Here is an 18,156-nt window from a genome sequence, read left to right on the forward strand (position 1 = left end):
TTTAACTGATTGATTTTAATTATGACCCAGACTTGTTCTTGATAGGCTTTTTGAGAGTCACCCATATATAGCGATGTTGTCAGGACCGGGGTTCACTGACAGACACAAGCTTTTTAAAGCTATCTTGGTTCTTGTCTCAAATGTATAGTCTCCACCATGTCATTGTGGGGTCGCACTGACAGAGAACTGGCACCGCTGTCACCACAGACACACGTGACCGTGGCGTGAAACATGTGTTCCTGGCAGCTTCATAGTCTAATCTCCCAGGCGTTGTCCTCCCACTTAATGACACCAACAAAGGCTGTTGTCACTCCCTCTTCAAGAGTGCTGTTCGCAATGCTAATAGCTGAGAGCTAATCTTACTGCTAGATATACATTACAATAGAGACTAATACTGCCATGCTCATCAAGTCTTCCTCAGGGAGAAGATTGTCTGTGCCTTCTCATAACCAGGGTTTTATGTCCACAACTAACCATCTGTCTCGTCACAGCTCTTGATTCTTTTTTCATGCTTATGTTATTTTTGCATATGATTTTACAGAAATAATGATGATACAACAACATCAACAGTGTATTATGATGCCTTTTTATATTTGTTTGAAATAAAACATAACGTTTTAAAAGTTTGGGGTCGGTAAGATTTTTTTAAAAGAAATTAATACTTTTATTCAGCAAGGATGCAATCAATTGATCAAAAGAGACCGTAAATATATTTATAAAGTTACAAAATATTTGTATTCCAAATAAATGCTGTTCTTTTGAACTTTCCATTCAATCAAATAATCCTAAAAAAATTGTGGCACTGTTTTCACAAAAAAAGCACAATTATTTTTTAACATTGATAAAAATAAGAAATATTTCTTGAGCACTAAATCAGCGTATTAGAATGAGTTGTTAAGATGTCATGTGACACTGTTTATTAAATTTATTTAAAAAGAAAACCGTAATAATATTGCTAAATATTACTGTTTGTACTTTACTTTTGATCAAATAAATGCAGCTTTGATGAGCATAAGAGACTTACATTTTCAAATTTTTTAACTGTAGTGTAAATTTGTTTGAAAAAAATAACCAGTTTTGTACCTTTTGATTCTTATGCTGGTAATGTGACATATTGTTTTGCTTTGACATATTTAAATTCTTTAAAGTTTAAAAAATATCCCAGATAAAAAATATATATATATATATTTCCTGTATGCAAATGTAACATCTTCTTTATGCGAGAAACGGAAGTATTGGAACAATGTTTCCACCTTAGAGTAAAAAAAAAGAAGCTAATTCTGACTTTGTTTCTCAAAACTGTCTATATATCTCACAAGGTGACTATTTCTTGGTTTAAAGTTTCTCTCACAATTATCTTTATATTTTTTACTTTGAGGTGTGGAAACAGGCTCCTATAACTACCAACACAATACTGATGATTAATTAAAGCATTAATAAAATAGTATATTGTTCATTTGCAAGTAGAATCTAACATTAATCCATAACAGCGCAACATTATATTATAGCTTATAATAACTGTGTAGTTGCTCCTAACTCAAACCAGTGTCTCTTTCTGTGCATGTTAAAAGTGTTCTTCTTCTTTTCCACAGTGCGAAATGTAGCAGAAACCCAGCCTACCTTTATGTCTCCAAAGGGCTTATCCAGCTCCAAGATTGTGCTCCGAGGGGAACAGCTTCTTCTGGAGTGTATAGCAGCTGGAGTGTGAGTGTATAGGCTACCAGTCTTATTTTAGTATTATTTATATACTTTTATAGTATTTCATAATATTTAGAAGTAGCTTTTATTTAGAAGTACATTTCTATTTAGCTGTAATTTTAACAATTCAAGTTTTAGGTAGACCGCATATTCAGTTACCAAAAGCACAAAATACTTCTGTGTTAGTATGTTCTTAGATTTATCAGTTAACCTCAGATAAAGCTGCTGGTGAACCGATCATCTCTTCTTTCTAGGTAATTTATAGCATCAAATAAACATGAATGAACATAAGAAGGAGTGTTGTTTTAAGCGCAGAAAGATGTCAGTACACTCCGTTTCATCTACTAACTTTTATCTACTAATCTACTAACCCTCCTGACTGATTTGTCGGACAAAAATGGCGGATTTGGCGAATGGCGGATTATGATTGGTCAGATCGCCTGTCAATCAAACTCCCTGCAAAGGGTCAATTAAGTAACGTCCTGTTCTTTTTTTATCTTCCCCTTTCCCAGCCCAACTCCTTCCATTCATTGGTTCAAAAGAGGTGGAGACTTGCCAGCAAAAAAAGTCAAGCTTGAGAACTTCAATAAAACGTTACGCATCCTCAATGTGTCCGAAGAAGACTCTGGCGGCTACATCTGCATGGCCAGCAACAAGATCGGCAGCATTCGCCATTCTGTTGAAGTCCAGGTCAAAGGTGGGCCTTAGAGAAACAGCAACTAATGCTTCTTGTTCATGACATGCATGCTCTTTCTTTTACTGATTTCTATGATTTCTTTATTGGCTTGAATAGCTGCACCCTATTGGCTAGATAAGCCCACCAATCTGGTGCTTGCCCCTGATGAGAATGGACGGTTAGTGTGTCGTGCCAGTGGGAACCCTAAACCCACCATCCAATGGCTGTTGAATGGGGAACCTATTGAAAGTGAGTCAACTGTTTTTCCTGTTCTAACAGTTGGATTCAGTGTCCACAAAGCAGTAATGCATACTTTTTCCTGCTCTTTGTGTAACAGGTTCACTACCAAACCCAAACCAGCAAGTTCTTGGGGATACCATCATGTTCCATTCGGTCCAGATCGGAAGCAGCGCAGTGTACCAGTGTAACGCCTCCAATGAGCACGGTTACCTACTGGCTAATGCTTTTGTCAGCATCCTGGGTAAAAACAATGGAGTTAATCGTTCAAAATGTTCAGAGAGGGCATATAATGCACTGATTTTGAGATGTTAGTGTTGTTTTCCTCCCAGACATGGCACCGCGAATGCTAGGCCCAAAGAATCAGGTGATCAAAGTCATTGAAAACAACAGAACCTTCCTTGACTGCCCTTTCTTTGGCTCACCGTTCCCTTTACTGCGCTGGTGAGCTTACGTTTCATTGTTTGAACAGATACTGTTCAAAAGTTTGCGTTCGGTAAGATTTTTTTAATGATTTTAATATTCAGTATCATTACTCCAGTCTTCAGTGTCACATGATCCTTAAGACATCATTCTAACATGCTGATTTGGTGCTCAAGAAACATTTTTGAATATTATCAATGTTAAAAACTGTTGTGCTGCTTAATGTTTTTTTGTGGAAACTGACACGTTCAACATAGCAGCATTTCTTTGAAATTTGAGATTATAATTGTCTTTACTGTCACTTTTTGGCATAGTTCACCCAAAAAGGAAAATTCTGTCATTAATTACTCACCCTCATGTCGTTCCAAACCCGTAAGACTTTCGTTCATCTTCGGAACACAAATGAAAATCTTTTTGATACCGCTCGATTCATATGGATTAGTTTTACAATCTACTTTTTGAAGCGTCAAAGTGGTAGTTGCGTAGACTGTTAATGGAGAGACTGCAAACTTTTGAACAGTAGTGAATTAGTATACAAATTTGATTTAAAAAAAATCTAAGATACATGTGTGTGTGTTCAGGTTTAAGAATGGCTTAGGCAGTGGTCTGGATGGTGGTCAGTACAAGCTGTACCCAAACGGTACTTTGGAGATCAATCAAGCCCGGCCAGAAGACCAAGGCACCTACACATGTGTCGCCAGCAACATCCTGGGCAAGATGGAGAATCAGGTGCGCCTGGAGGTTAAAGGTGAGATCAGAAGCATTAATTAAGTCAGACTTGTACATTCGCGCACTAACTGTGACTTTTTAATCAAGAAAAAAATTGCATTATTGCCCATGTGTGAACCTATGAATGCCTTCATTTACTCTGTGTTGTGCTTCATTTCAGAGCCCACAAGGATAGTGCGGGCACCCGAGCATGTCACAGAACCCAGAGGGAGCACGGTTCGCTTTGACTGTCGAGTTAAACGTGATTCTACCCTTCCTGTTACGGTCACATGGCTGAAAGATGACAAACCTCTAAGCTTCAGCTGGACGTAATGTCACATAACTTTACACTTGTACAATCATAATTAGACTGAACACTATTTTTCACTCTTATATTCACTTTCAGCAGAAAGAAGACTCTTATGCTCACCAAGGCTTCATTTATTTATTTAATCAACAATAAATAATCATTTAATTTGAACATTTGATGACAAAGCTGAATTTTCTGTACGTAACATCTAATTTGTCATCTAGGTTTGGTGGCCGGTTGAGAAAGGATGAAGAGTCCTTGACTATTCAGAATGTCAATCCAGAAGATGGAGGAACCTACACTTGCACTGCCAAAACTGAGATAGATGAGGACTCTGCCTCAGCTCGCCTTACAGTTATAGGTACACACACGTTCACACACACCTTACAATAAATGTAGGTCCTCTTTTATGCACTTTTCTCATGTTCCTAATGGCTAGTAATTTACTTACTTTATAATAGATACTAAGCAGAAATGGGCATGTGGAACAGTCACGTCATATCCAGAGGATATTAAACTTCCCTAAACATTTTTCCTTTTTAATTTAGTAACTTATAGACCTGTCCCTCTTAAAATAGCTCAACATTTCCTGTTATGGAAAATAAAGCATGTTTTCTTAATAGTTTGCTTGAAGATTACTACTGTTGTGCCTCCTTCATTATCTTTAGTGTTTGACTGCATCCAAAATCGCATACCTCCCTAATATATAGTATAGTACTCATAAAAGTAAACCCGGATGACCTATTACTTCTGGCGAGATTCTGAAGTGTGCATACGATGGACACTTTACCATCCCATGAGGCCACGGGAGAAGATTTGTGAATGGAGGTGAAGCTTGTAGATCACGTGATAATGACAACATGGCAAATGTAGTGTGTCTGGATTACATTCATACTTTAAACATTGATACTACAGTACATAGAACATACTTTTTTAGAGGGCGTTAAGTAATTTTGCGATTTCGGATGCAGCCATCGTTTCTCATTATATTTATCTACTAATAGTCACACTAACCCTTGACCTCTGACCTTTGACCTTTACCTCATAGAGGATGACATCTCTTCTGCCTCAAATCGTAGTGCCTCTGCAGGTAACATATCAAAGACAGTTACTTCTAATGTCCTATTAAAGCCTCTAACAATCACCCTTTTTTTAGCTTAGAATAATTAGTGGTTGTGTAAGTTAACACGGTTAATTAGTATACTGTTCTCTTCCAGGTCGACCTGACCCCCCTCAGGATCTTGAGCTCTCGGACCCTTCAGCACGTAGTGTCAGACTCACCTGGGTGCCTGGGAATGAAAACAACAGTCCTGTTACTCGTAAGTTCAGAGTTCAGATCAAATCTAATGTCTTGAAAGGCTTTTAAAGTCAAATGAGTGAACTTTGTCAACACCTCTTTCAATGCTTTTAATAGTGCTCTTGTGTTTACTTACCTCTTGTATTAAAAACACAAATCAGGTTTATCAGTCAAGTAAATATGACATATTAAAATAAGTATTTACAATTTGTGCTGTTGTGGTGTTTCCATCGCAAACCACTCTGACTGAATCTTCTGAGTGATTGATTCAAGATTTGCACATAAACAGTGTTGCCAACTTTTTTCAAGGGAAAGTAGCTAAAGCCTGCTTGAAAAGTCACAAAATTCCACTAGATGACGACATGCAATTAGCATATTTGTGATGTCATTGTGTCCATTCTGCCTATTCCTGCTGCGTCTGTGTTCTTTGCCAGTAGATCACGCGCAGAACTTTCCACTCCCATCGGTACTTTTTTAAAATTGCGCTCTAACACTAATTTGCCCTATTTAGTGAATCTGGCCCATAGTTGCTAAGTTGGCAACACTGCTCATAATACCAAAAAAAAACAAAACAGTAATCACAATGAAGCCATCTAGTGGTATATAGATTCAAGTGATTCAAATAAATTATTTGTTTCTTTTTGATATTGACTCTCAGCTTTAAGTATATGAGTTTTACCTGAATCAAAATATTATTTCATCTTTAATATAATTGCTGTTTTTAAAAATTAATAGTCTATATTCTGACTTGAGTTTCCCAGGATTGATACCTCTACCGCTTCCTTTTTAATGACTAATAGCAGGAATTTAAACTATTAAACTGTTTCCTTACTACAGATTTCCTCGTCCAGTTTGAAGAGGACAAGTGGGAGCCGGGCAAGTGGCAGAACCTTTCTATGTATGATGGCACACTAAACTCAGTTAACCTGCAGCTGTCACCCTTTGTCAACTACCAGTTCAGAGTGATTGCGATCAATGCTGTGGGCCAGAGTCAACCCAGCCACCCTTCTGCACGCTATCAGACCAGCGGAGCCCGTAAGTTATCACTTATATCGCCCTGATAGCCTGTGTTCAAAAATTTACATTTTAGCTTTTTTTATGCACCCTTAGAAGTTTAGTATTATGTCAAGAATTTGGCAAAATTATAAGTTGAGACATTTGCTGACATATAATGATTTGTTTTAGCTCCTGATGTTATCCCTGGTGGTCTTCAAGGCTGGGGAAACAAGAAGAACAACATGGAGATCACATGGCAGGTAAATGGACTGGCTTTATTGAAATACCTTGAAAAAGCAGATGGATGTGACTGTTAGTGAGCTGATGTATCTGTACATGTTACAGGCCCTTCAGAACACAGAAAGGAATGGGCCAAACCTGCGATATGTGGTCTTCTGGAGAAGGAAAGACACAGAGGAAGAGTGGATTAACATAACAACAACCAGAGCAAAGCACGTTATCCATAATACAGACACCTATGTCCCATACGAGATCAAAATACAGGCCATTAATGACTTTGGACACACCCCAGAGTCAAATGTAGTCATTGGTTACACTGGGGAAGACAGTAAGTACTAACATTTCATATTTAATGACACTTTTATAGTCATTCACAGATAGTGGTGCATCTTTGTTGGTCTATTTTGTACTAATACTATTTTTCCCATCAGAACCGTCCGCTGCACCAACAGAACTCAGGGTGTCGAAGATCAACAGCACCAAAGTTAATGTTCACTGGGTGCCTGTGGACCCCAGCACTGTGAACGGAGAGTTTAAAGAGTACAAGGTGTCTGCCCACACATGACACAAAAACACACAGGATCTCCTACATTAACCATGCATTTGCACTTACTGAATGTGCTAACGTTGCTCATTCACATCTCTTTTATTATATTCTCAGTTGTACTACTGGCGGGAGGCCAGCCTCATCAAAGGCCTGAAAGTAAATAAGACAAAGTTGCATAAAGGTTTCTTCACCACTGCTGAACATCCCTCTGGCATCCTGACAGAGCTTTTTCCATACAGCAAGTATAAGATATACATGGTGGTGGCTAATAGAGAGCACGAGGGACCACAAAGTAACACTGTGGAGTTTTACACCAAGGAGGGAGGTAGGATTCACCATGCTCTGCTTTTTGTGGTGTAGCATTATCCACGATGAAGCATCAAATATGGGATGTTTGTAACAAAAAGCAGAATACGAATGGCTTTCATATTCCTTTCATAGAGCCAGGAGCTCCAAAGTACTTTAGGATTCAGAGGCACACAGATGTGGTTCACCTGAAGTGGGACAAGCCACTGGAGCCGAACGGTATCCTGATTGGATACACACTCCAATACCACACAGGTGAGCTCATCTTGCACTAAAGGAAGCCTCAAAAATGAGTGAATAAACATTCAGAGAGCAAAGAGTTTCATGCCTAGTTTATCTTAAAGGGTTAGTTCACCCAAAAATGAAATTCTGTCATTAATGACATGACTCACCCTCATGTTGTTCCAAATCCGTAAGGTAAATATTTTTTATGAAATTTGAGAGCTTTCTGAGAGCTTTTTTTTTTTTTTTTTGTCGCTTCATAACATTAAGGTTGAATCACTGTAGTCAGATGGACTATTTTAATGATGTCTTTACTACCTTTCTGGGCCTTGAAAGTGATAATAACATTGCAGTCTATGGGGCGTCAGAAAGCTCTCGTATTTCATCAAAAATATCTTCATTTGTGTTCCAAAGATGAACGAAGGTCTTATGGGTTTGGTACGACATGAGGGTGAGTAATTAATAGTAATTTTGGGTAAACTAACCCTTTAAGGCTGGAATACACTGCACAACTTTTGCCCAGATGTTTGTTATAATTTTTTCAAAAAGCGCATTTGTTCAATCTGTTGCATTTGTTCTGCTCTAGTGAACGGGACGCAGGCGGGAGTGAGGAAGGTCCAGAGCTTTCCACCCAATGTCACGGAGTACGTCATGAATCTGCCTCACCGCTTAACGCGGTTCAAGTTCTACCTAGCAGCTCGCACACAGGTCGGCGCAGGAGAGCTGTACGCCGTGGAGTCGCCACATTTCGCGAATGAAGGTCAGCAAGGAAGTCGTGTTGCTCTGTCGTGTCACTGAACTGTTAGTGAATCTGAGAGCAGAATCATTGGGTGTTATTGTCTGTGCTCCACCCTGTCGTTCTCTTTCCTTCTAATAATACTTTTCTGTCTCATTGTTTCCTGATGCTTTGTGGTGTCTTTAACTCGATCTGTTTCTCTCTTAACTGCTTGATTTCTTCTTTGTCTTCTCTGACTTGCTCTCACCTCTTCTCCTCCTGTCTTTCCTGTGGTGTTGACTGAAGGCACCCCAGATACTGACTCTACAGTTGTAGGTAATGGGGGAATGGACTGTCTGCCTGCCCGTCTATCTCTTGCCCTGCAATCTGTCTCTGCTCCAGCCTCTGTCTGCCTTTCCCTCAAATACTGTCTATCTACTTTTTTTTAAATATGACAGTGCAGCTGAGTGCTTACACTCACACAACCACAATTGAGATTCCTAGCCAAACACAGAGACTCTCTTAAACAGTTTTACCAACACTAGGAAGTTATACATTATGTTTAATTAAAGGTGAAGTGGGTAAGTTGAGAAAAGTCGGCACCAAAATGGAATTGCAATCTTTTTTCTTTCTTTTTTTGAGTGGCCTTTCTAGGTCAGTATTACAAGGCTTTTATATATATATATATATATATATATATATATATATATATATATATATATATATATATATATATATATTAAAAAAATATCTTAATCAGTCATTTTTCAGTAAAGGCATTTTATCATCAAATTTGATCAACAAAGCAAATTGCATAAGATATAACTTTTTCAGTAGTTTATTGAATTGAATTTGAATGAGAATCATTGAAATAATTAATTGAAATAAAACTAAAATTATGTTATGGATTAGTGCGATTTTCAAATTGCAAAGGCTGCAATTTAATGAAATGAATATGCACTGCCTGTTTCAGAGTGAAGCATGGCACTGTTCAAATGTCTGACTAAAACTTCAATAGTTTAACATTTGGAAATAATTTAAGACATCGGTATTAGTATTGTAATTTTACTCTTGTACTGTCAAATGAAATTATTATATTATTTTTCCTAAATACTCAATCTTACAAGAATATTACAAAAGATTCACAATAATAATAATAATAACTATTAAAAAATGAGTACCGGTATTTGAAATCTATTTGAATATATATATATATATTATTTTTTTAGCTTGGTGCCTCAAGTGCAGGAATTGCACACTTCACCTTTAACTGTTAAATTTCCCTTGCTGAAAAACACAGCTCAACTGCACTGTCTATTAATGCCTGTCCCGATCCGTCTAATTGTCCGTCTGCCTTCATCCATGTCACTGTGTGCTTTCAGGGATGGGCTACACTCTTGCACTTTTGTGAAGTCACTGAATCTGCTCTCAGTGTAGATGATTTAAGTTGTATCTCTTTATGATGCTGGTAAGATGCTTCTAAGTGCCACAGAAATAAGGCTCTGTTCGGCTCTGATGTAATTTGTGATTTTTTTGATTGACCCCCTAATCCCTGATGGCACTTCGCTACTTTAGCCTTGACATCACTTCCTACCACATGCCTTGCTTGGCATATCCCAGCATGCTCTTCTCTTCATTTCGGTTTAAAGCCTACCCAGAAGCCAGAATGAAGCACTTTGTTGTTCTAGTTTGGGAAACCGAGACCTCTAGTGGTGATACTTTGATACAGTCATTGTGTTAGGGAAAGGGAAATTAATACAAGTGATGTTTTTGAAGACATTTATGAAGAGAACGCTGTAATAGAAGCTAATCACAATGGCAAGCCAATTTTGTTTGTGTAGTTGATACCAATTCCTCCAACAATCCTCACTGTAGAAACAGATATCCTGACAACTAGTTAAATGCTTTGGGAGAAAATGTAATCATTGACCATGCACTTTGTCTTGATAGTACTGAAATATCAATTTTCTCTTTCTCTGGTGGAAAGACAGGGCAAATTGTTGTGAATACTGAGTATAATGTTGTATTAGAGGATAGCAGTCATTTAATAAACCTATTGCATTGTACCTGGTGAACCATTAGCCATTTTTCTTTATTAAAATAACATTTGCAGATTTAGTACGTGTGTTGTAGACAGTCAGGGAGGGAGCATTGTGTTTTTTATTTATGTAAATGAATACTTTCCTGTGCCAATTGCTCTTTCAAAGTGGATGCAAATGATGCAAGATTATGACGAATACCCCAAAATGTCAAATCTATCAGTATTTTCCTAGTTAATTATACCGTGAAAATGCAAGACTAAGCTCTACAAAACAGTCTGCATAGTTTAAATGCAGTCATGTTAATATATGGATGAGGTGCATCTGCTTATAGAACAGTATTAATGGAGGGATAGTGTTTGGCTGTGAATCCATCCATAATGAAAATGGCAGAATAGTAAATAAGTGTTTTAGTAAAGCAATTATGCGCTGTTTTCTAGTGTGTTTAAACGTCAAGCAATGATACACGAAAGTCAGAATTACCGGTAGATAAGACAAAGCGCAAGGTAGTGAGTGTTGTGCTGCTGAATCAATAAAAAGAATAAATGTTAAATCAGCTCGCCATAAGTCCGTTGCTTTTGCAATGCACGTCACCGCTTCTGCTTGTGCCACCTTTATTTCTCTTTTACTGAGCATTTTTGTATATTGTGTCAGACGGAGACATACAGGTAAGAGTGCACTGAATTGTTGGCTGATTGGCTGTGTTGATCTGAAACCACACCCCCGTGCAAAAGATTCACATCCATCAGCATGTCTTGGTCTGGCGAATCTTAATGTCACCAAGCGCTCCGGGGCTCTCTGACATGGCTTTACCTTCCCAGCATAGTACAGATTGCTCTTACTTTTTAGTTGAGTTTGGAAACTGCTTATAGCTTTTGTTATGGAGTTGGTTATTGGTACTCAAAGCATCATTGTTTCCAAGGTAAAAGCTTCAGTAAGCAATAATATTTTTTTCATTATGAATCTCTATCTTCCACGGTAATGATTCTATCCACTGTGTGTTCTAATTGATTTCCACACATCTTCTCTCAAAGGGATAATTCACCCAAAATTGAAAATTCTGTCATCATTTATTCGTCCCCCAAGTTGTTCTGACCCTGTATGAGTTTCTTTCTTCTGCTGAACACAACAGAAGATATTTTAAAGCATGTCGGTACCCAAACAGTTGATAGGTCCCATTGACTTACATAGTATTTATTTTCCATACTATGTAAGTGAATGGGGCCCATCAACTGTGTGGTTACCCATATTCTTTCAAATGTCTTCTTTTGTGATGACATAATTTTCATTTTTGGGTGGAAATATACATTTAATGTGCTGACAGCACTGCAATTGAATGAGTATAAGTCCTAGCAGATATGATTTTATATTTCATAGTTTCAAAATGCCAAGATCTGAGAATACTGCAGCATTTTGCAGTTGTCCCTATAGTATTGCACCGCTTTAGCACCGTGGTTTGTAGTGACCCTATATTTCCCCTTGGTGGTGCACAACAATCAATTTTTAGATACCCTCTGTGCAACCTCTGCAGTATTTCTCAGCGGCATGACGTGCCGGCATTCATGCTCACAAATATCACAAAGTTGTTGCACCATTTCTGTATATGTACTACTACAAGCTAATATTTGAGAATGCACTGCAAGCTAAACAATCAATGTAAGCATTACAAAATAATGGTGTCTTAAAGATGCTAATATTCTTTGAGGCATGACATCATGTCTGGTTATACATAAGCATGGTATTTAGATGTCTGCCATGATGACCAATATGTTTTGATACTGGCTATGTTCAGAATAGCATACTATTGTGCCACATACACTATTTTCACTGGAATACCTCTAGTAAGTATTAGATATTTTACTAGATTTACTAGTATTACTAGATATTATTAGATATGTACTATAAACACTACCATTCAAACGTTTGGGGATGAGAAGTTTTTTCAAATGTTTTTGAAAAAGTCTCTTATGCTCGCCACGGCTGCATTTATTTGACCAAAATGTGTGTGTGTGCGCGTGTGTGTGTGTGTGTGTGTGTGTGTGTGTGTGTGTGTGTGTGTGTGCGCGCATGCGTTTTCACAGAGCTCAAATTACAGTAGATAACACTAGCAGGTAGAACACGATAGATACTGAATGCAGTATGCCAGTATTCCATTCGGAACATAGCCTCTCTTTCACAAAATTTGTTTTGGAAAAGGGAATTGTGGGAGTTCCATTTGATTAACTCATTCTTGTTTGTCTTATCTCACATCTCTTTGTCTTTCTTGTGCTGAACCCTGGAACCTCCACATAACGTCTCTCTCTCTGTTCTCCCTCTCAGCCGTTAACTTTACAGATGTCTTGATGTTCGAAACTCCTCCTCCTCCCCCTCCCCTCTCCACTGATCCAATCCCAGCAATACTTACCCCAGAACCAGCCACACCAGCCCCTACAACTGCTGCTCCGCCCAAACCTACTACCACTTCCACCACTACTACCACTACAACAACTACTACTACAACCACAACTACTACAACTACCACCACCACCACTACAACAGCTTCCACCACACTTCTTCCTGTTCGGCCCATGTCTCCTAAAACAGTGGATTGGAAAATGCTGGGTATCTAATAATGACACAGTGTGCATTGGAAAAGCCCACAGTACAGACAAAGTAGATGAAATTAGTGTGTCCTCTTGTTTAGATGACATGTATTATGTATGTTTGACTCAGTTAGCAGACCATTTAGGACAGGGGCATGATTGATGTTCACCCTGTGCTCTCACAGACACACAACACTCAGATTACTCAGAATTAGTATTGACATTTGCTTTACAAATTGTCCAGTTGCATTAGAAAATTAAATGCATGATGTTGATGACTAAACTATGAGATATTTAGTAAAATCATATCACACATATTAGCAAATAACGTTTTCTAGCTAAGGTATTCCGCTGTTTTAAAGACCCCATGAAAGTTTTCTTTGCTGTAAGGTATTTAGTGACAGTAATTTACAGCAACTTTTGGTGGGATATAGCTATATTTATTTATTTATTTATTTATATAAAAGCCTGATATACTCAAGGCAAAGTTCTTTTTCATTCTGCACTCGGGGGTAAAAAGAAGTTTGAAATGGCTGAGCAACGATATACTGTTTTGAACCTTCTGACGCCACCCACGCTGCTGGAAGTGGTGTTTAGATAAATATTAGAATATGTAAGGTGTGGGTGAAGGGATGAGGCGAAAACACGCAGCCAATAAAAAACACAAAACTCTGCCACCAAACCAAGAATAAACCAGATCGAAGTGACAGAACCCTGACAGCCGCACGCTAACAAAAAAATACAGTTTTGAGAAAAGTAAAAAATAAAATAATTGTATAATAGTGCTTTATAGAATACAGATTGCTTCAAAGCAGCTTAAGTAATAAACTGAAGAAACAGCAAGTGTTTCAGAGTTCTTCTGTTTCAGGAATTTCAATTATAATTAAAACGTCAATTCCAACTAAAGCCGCTCTCCGGTGAAGGAATGAATGAGAAGGTGGAACCTTGTTAAAACAAACTCCAAACGATTTTCCTCAAAATTACCCCTAGTGAAAAAAACCCTACCAAAATGTTTTTAAAATACATTTATTTCATACTAAGTATGATTACACTTTATTTGGAGCACTTCTTTATTTTACAATGCACATTTCTTAATATTAAGCCTAAAATGTGTTTAATATTAGTAAGGATAGGATGATCAATGTATATTATAAGTCTTTAAATGCAAGACATTTAAAGTGTACCTAAAGTATACTTGCAATAGTTCCACTTTTGCACAATCAAATATACTTAAGTATATCTTTCGTTCAACCTTAGCACTATTTCTGGATAACTAAAGTACATTTAGTACAAAATTAGTTGTTCCAATTTAGCAGACTTTAAGTACATCAGTTTAGTATACCAAAAGTAATTGTAGGATATTTATATTAAGTTTTTTTGTATTTGTAGTATACTTAGCTTAATATGAATGTATTTTGGTATATTTATTTTTCACTAGGGACATACCAACAGTTCGTTCTCCAATTTCCCTTGAAGTATATCGGGCCGTAAGTCACATTTGCCTTTGTTCTGTGAAATGCAATCCTCTCAATAGGAATCCGCATGATTTCGTTTGAGGGACAAAGTATTACCCAACCCAGATTTTGCATCGAATTCAAGTTTGTTTAATTCTGAACATGCCAATTTGCTGTACTTACTGTACCATAAAAAAAAGGTAGTTAGTACGTGGTACTTTATGCATCTCTACTCTATTGATAATAGACATTGGAAGTTTGGAAAAATTTGAATATGCTTAATGTACAGGATGATAACCATATTTTTAGTCCGTTTTCTCAGAGGATCGAGAAAGTCTGTACACTTTAAATGTGTATATACTGTATCTGCTAAATGATTTGTCAACTATACTTGCGTATACAGTAGATAACCTCAAAGCTAATTAATCAACATCAACAAAAAGGTACAAAAAGTGTAGGTTTCATGGGGTCTTTAAGATTAAGCATATATGTTACCTAACCAGTGTCTGTATCACAAAATATCTAAGTGTACTCCTCTCCTACCTGTTCTGCATAGCCCCGAATGTAAAGATCTGGAATCTGACCGTGGATGCTAACAATGACTATGCTAACGTCAGCTGGAAGCACAACTTCTCCGTTGACAGCAGCAAGTTTGTGCTAGAGTACACACTGGACAGTAAGAGCCAGATACACCTACCGAGAGCTTATAAAGGGAACGCTAGATTTTATTGAGCCTACTGGTGACCCAAATCATCCTCTTATAATGTTTAATTGGACCTCGTTTTATGGCGAATTTACAGAACATCTCAATAAACATTACAGGGTGCTCAGGTTTATTTGAAAGGGAGGTATTGTAAATGTTATTTGTTCAACATTTATGATATCTTTCTTGCTGTGAATCTCTGTAATGTTCTTTTCCAACAGTACTTGTGTGTAGCTTGTTAACTTAAAATGTGTTTTAACACCAAACTGAAGCAGTCCTCCAACATGTTACTGACTAATATCATGTCTGCAATACTACATCCTGCTTTGTGTCATCAGCAGTCATGCATGTTCCCTTTAGAAAGCTCTGTTTCTCTCTGGTGGCTAAGAACAGGGAGAGATTTGACTAAATCTATGAGGGGGAGAGATGCCCTGAGACTTAAAAAGAGACAACCAAGACCTGTTTATTTGACTCTAATTGGGCCACAGAGAGTTTTGGTCAGTAAACTGGTGGCTTTGAGGCACCCTGCAGTCCACTCTTATTATCCCTGCAATATTTTAGCAGTTATGTCTTTTTTACCTGTCTTTTTTTTTTAATTAGGTGTACATTTATTTGATTTATGCTTTAAAAAAGGAAAACATTGTCAATATAGTAAGAACAAAAATCTGTTAAATATATTATACTATATTATAATTCTATAATTTATATTATATTTAGCTTTCTATGAAAATTAATTTTGTTTTAAAGATTTTTTCTTTTTTTGATATTTTTACTGGAAACCAAGACTTATTATTATTCAGTGCCTATACTCTCTTGAGCCGTTTTTTTTGTTGTTGTTGTTAATCAAAAAAATATTATTTCCTCATACTACATCACTGTTCTGTTGTGCCTGTGCATGTTTCAGTCGGACATGCAATACGTAACTAGTGTATATTACTCTACAAAAGTCTCTCTCTCTCTCTCACTCATTTTCTTGCTCTCTCTCTCTCGCTTGCTCTTTTGTCCTTGAGCTATATCTGTTTGGCTGATCAGATGTGATTGCTCATTCCACTCTTACCTCAACCATTGGCTTCCCAGCAGCGCTTGTTGTCTGGCTGCCCAAAACTGCTTGGCTTATTGTTCATTTTGGCCACCATTGCCCCATCTCATGATTATGCCAGCAAGCCTGCCATATCTGATTGATGCCCCTTTAGGCCTCTTTTTTTTATCTTTGGTGGAAAGGTTTCAGAGATGAGGTTAATGTTTCCAACCTAAGGTCTCCTCAAGGGGAGAGTCAGAGTAACATATTTAACCTTGAAACATGTTGTGCAGTACGTGCTGGTGCAATACCCCACCCAGTAGGTGTAAATGAAACACTGGGTTTCATCCAAGAGGTGCATAACAGCTTTGGACTCATTTTTTTTACTGCATTATTATGGGATTAAATTACACCAGGACCAAAGCACACACATTCCCCAAAAGTGCTTCCCATGTAGACTCACCATACCATTATATAACACTCCCTCTTCTTTCTTCCTCTTTCTCATCATCTCACCATGTCCTGTCAAGATTGTGGCAGCTGCATGCAGTCAGTGTGAGGCATGGTGTCTGATGATGTCTTAAAGTCTGAGACAAGCCGTAGCAGCTTCTCAGCCCATATGAGATGTTTTGTTGATCTCAAAGCAGGACATCGTGACATTGAAGAGTTATCAGCCAATTTTTTGCATGTAATATGGGAATAAATATAATTGAAATCCACATAGCTTCTTTGACAGAGGTAGGGATTAACTTGGCTTTGAAAGACAATCGGCACCTTTACCAAGCTTGAATTCTAATATGAATACCAATATGAATTCTTGCAAGGCTACAAATAAGGATGCATGATATAATAGTACCACATACCTTTTCTTATCTATTGGTATTGGTTAATATTGGATATTTAATTGTGCATTCTGAATTTTCTATTTTTACAATTAGATTACATGTATCATCATCTAATGCTATTTTGATTTTTAAAAACATGAATTTAAATGTTAAAGGTCATCTTTAGCATTATCTCAGAATAAATATTAATTTTTCATACTGAAATCATAATGCTGTGATGCTTAAAATTGTGGATGTTTTTTATTTTTTATCATTTAGACAAAACAGTATACAGTTTTATTGTCGGCCATATATAGATTATTGGCCATAACATCATATTGTTATTAGTCAGAATTGTTAACTGTACCCCTAGTGTAAATTCAAACTATTTTGCTTAGCTTAAATTTAATTCTGTTTCAGAGCTGTTTTTTGCCAGCTTTTCATGGTTAAATATATGCAAGTTGGCCAGTCATAATTCAGTATGTACTGTTTCTACAAAACATAGCTTTACATTAATTGCAGAGCAAACCCTAACCAGAATGTTGGTGTAATACACACAGCTTTGCAAGCATTGGAATGAAAGATAAAGCTACAAAACAAATGACTAAAAGCTTTTTTCTTTTTTATTATGGATGAATATAATGGATAAGTACTTCTTTCCAGCTAGTAGCTCTTGCACCTCCAGGTCTGCACTTTCAGACACTATATACATATATATGCAGATATAATCCAATGGCTGCTTGCTTCAAAGGCTGTTGTATATGGCCACATTTTGGATATGCAGGGTTTTGCATCTAACTCATGGCAACCCATGAGTTACACAGTGCCTGATGGTTCCTTATGAACATCGTGGAACCTCATTGGAACCTCACATCCACCTCTTGACAATTCCATTGGGATTTGTCCCTCCACTTCTCAGCTTCCTCAGAGATGAGATGAGGTCTATGTAGATAATTGAGACAAGGTGCACCTCCCTCCACTCTAGACCGGAGTTCATTATAGCAAATCCAGTGTGAGATATTAAGCGGCAACTACACATCAAAGCTTTTAACGGGCATCACTAAAGCAAATGATGCCCCTAATACACCAGTGACGGACTTTGATGTGTGCTGAGCCAAGATATTCCAGTATTTTTGCTCCCAGCATGCTAAAAATATACAT

The 18,156-nt window shown here is 37.4% G+C and overlaps 1 protein-coding gene across 3 annotated transcripts in view; it reads left to right on the forward strand.

Annotated features, from left to right (window-relative positions):
- nfasca (neurofascin homolog (chicken) a) overlaps positions 1-18,156 on the forward strand; it is a 56,682-nt gene that overhangs the window by 28,316 nt on the left and 10,210 nt on the right. Inside the window, exons 10-29 of one of the 3 annotated variants that reach the window (XM_079598512.1) lie at positions 1,593-1,704; positions 2,211-2,395; positions 2,492-2,623; positions 2,712-2,855; positions 2,944-3,055; positions 3,616-3,782; positions 3,924-4,071; positions 4,277-4,413; positions 5,101-5,142; positions 5,270-5,371; positions 6,187-6,384; positions 6,535-6,605; positions 6,691-6,913; positions 7,017-7,132; positions 7,247-7,457; positions 7,574-7,693; positions 8,247-8,420; positions 8,682-8,711; positions 12,734-13,015; positions 15,007-15,126. In XM_079598512.1, coding sequence (XP_079454638.1) covers positions 1,593-1,704; positions 2,211-2,395; positions 2,492-2,623; positions 2,712-2,855; positions 2,944-3,055; positions 3,616-3,782; positions 3,924-4,071; positions 4,277-4,413; positions 5,101-5,142; positions 5,270-5,371; positions 6,187-6,384; positions 6,535-6,605; positions 6,691-6,913; positions 7,017-7,132; positions 7,247-7,457; positions 7,574-7,693; positions 8,247-8,420; positions 8,682-8,711; positions 12,734-13,015; positions 15,007-15,126 — 2,826 coding nt within the window. The remainder of the gene's footprint in view (positions 1-1,592; positions 1,705-2,210; positions 2,396-2,491; positions 2,624-2,711; positions 2,856-2,943; positions 3,056-3,615; positions 3,783-3,923; positions 4,072-4,276; positions 4,414-5,100; positions 5,143-5,269; positions 5,372-6,186; positions 6,385-6,534; positions 6,606-6,690; positions 6,914-7,016; positions 7,133-7,246; positions 7,458-7,573; positions 7,694-8,246; positions 8,421-8,681; positions 8,712-12,733; positions 13,016-15,006; positions 15,127-18,156) is intronic. The other 2 variants (XM_079598510.1, XM_079598511.1) reach the window with 2 other exon arrangements.

This window comes from Phoxinus phoxinus (assembly GCF_949152265.1).
Source record: "Phoxinus phoxinus genome assembly, chromosome: 22".
Taxonomy (NCBI): Eukaryota; Metazoa; Chordata; class Actinopteri; order Cypriniformes; family Leuciscidae; genus Phoxinus; species Phoxinus phoxinus.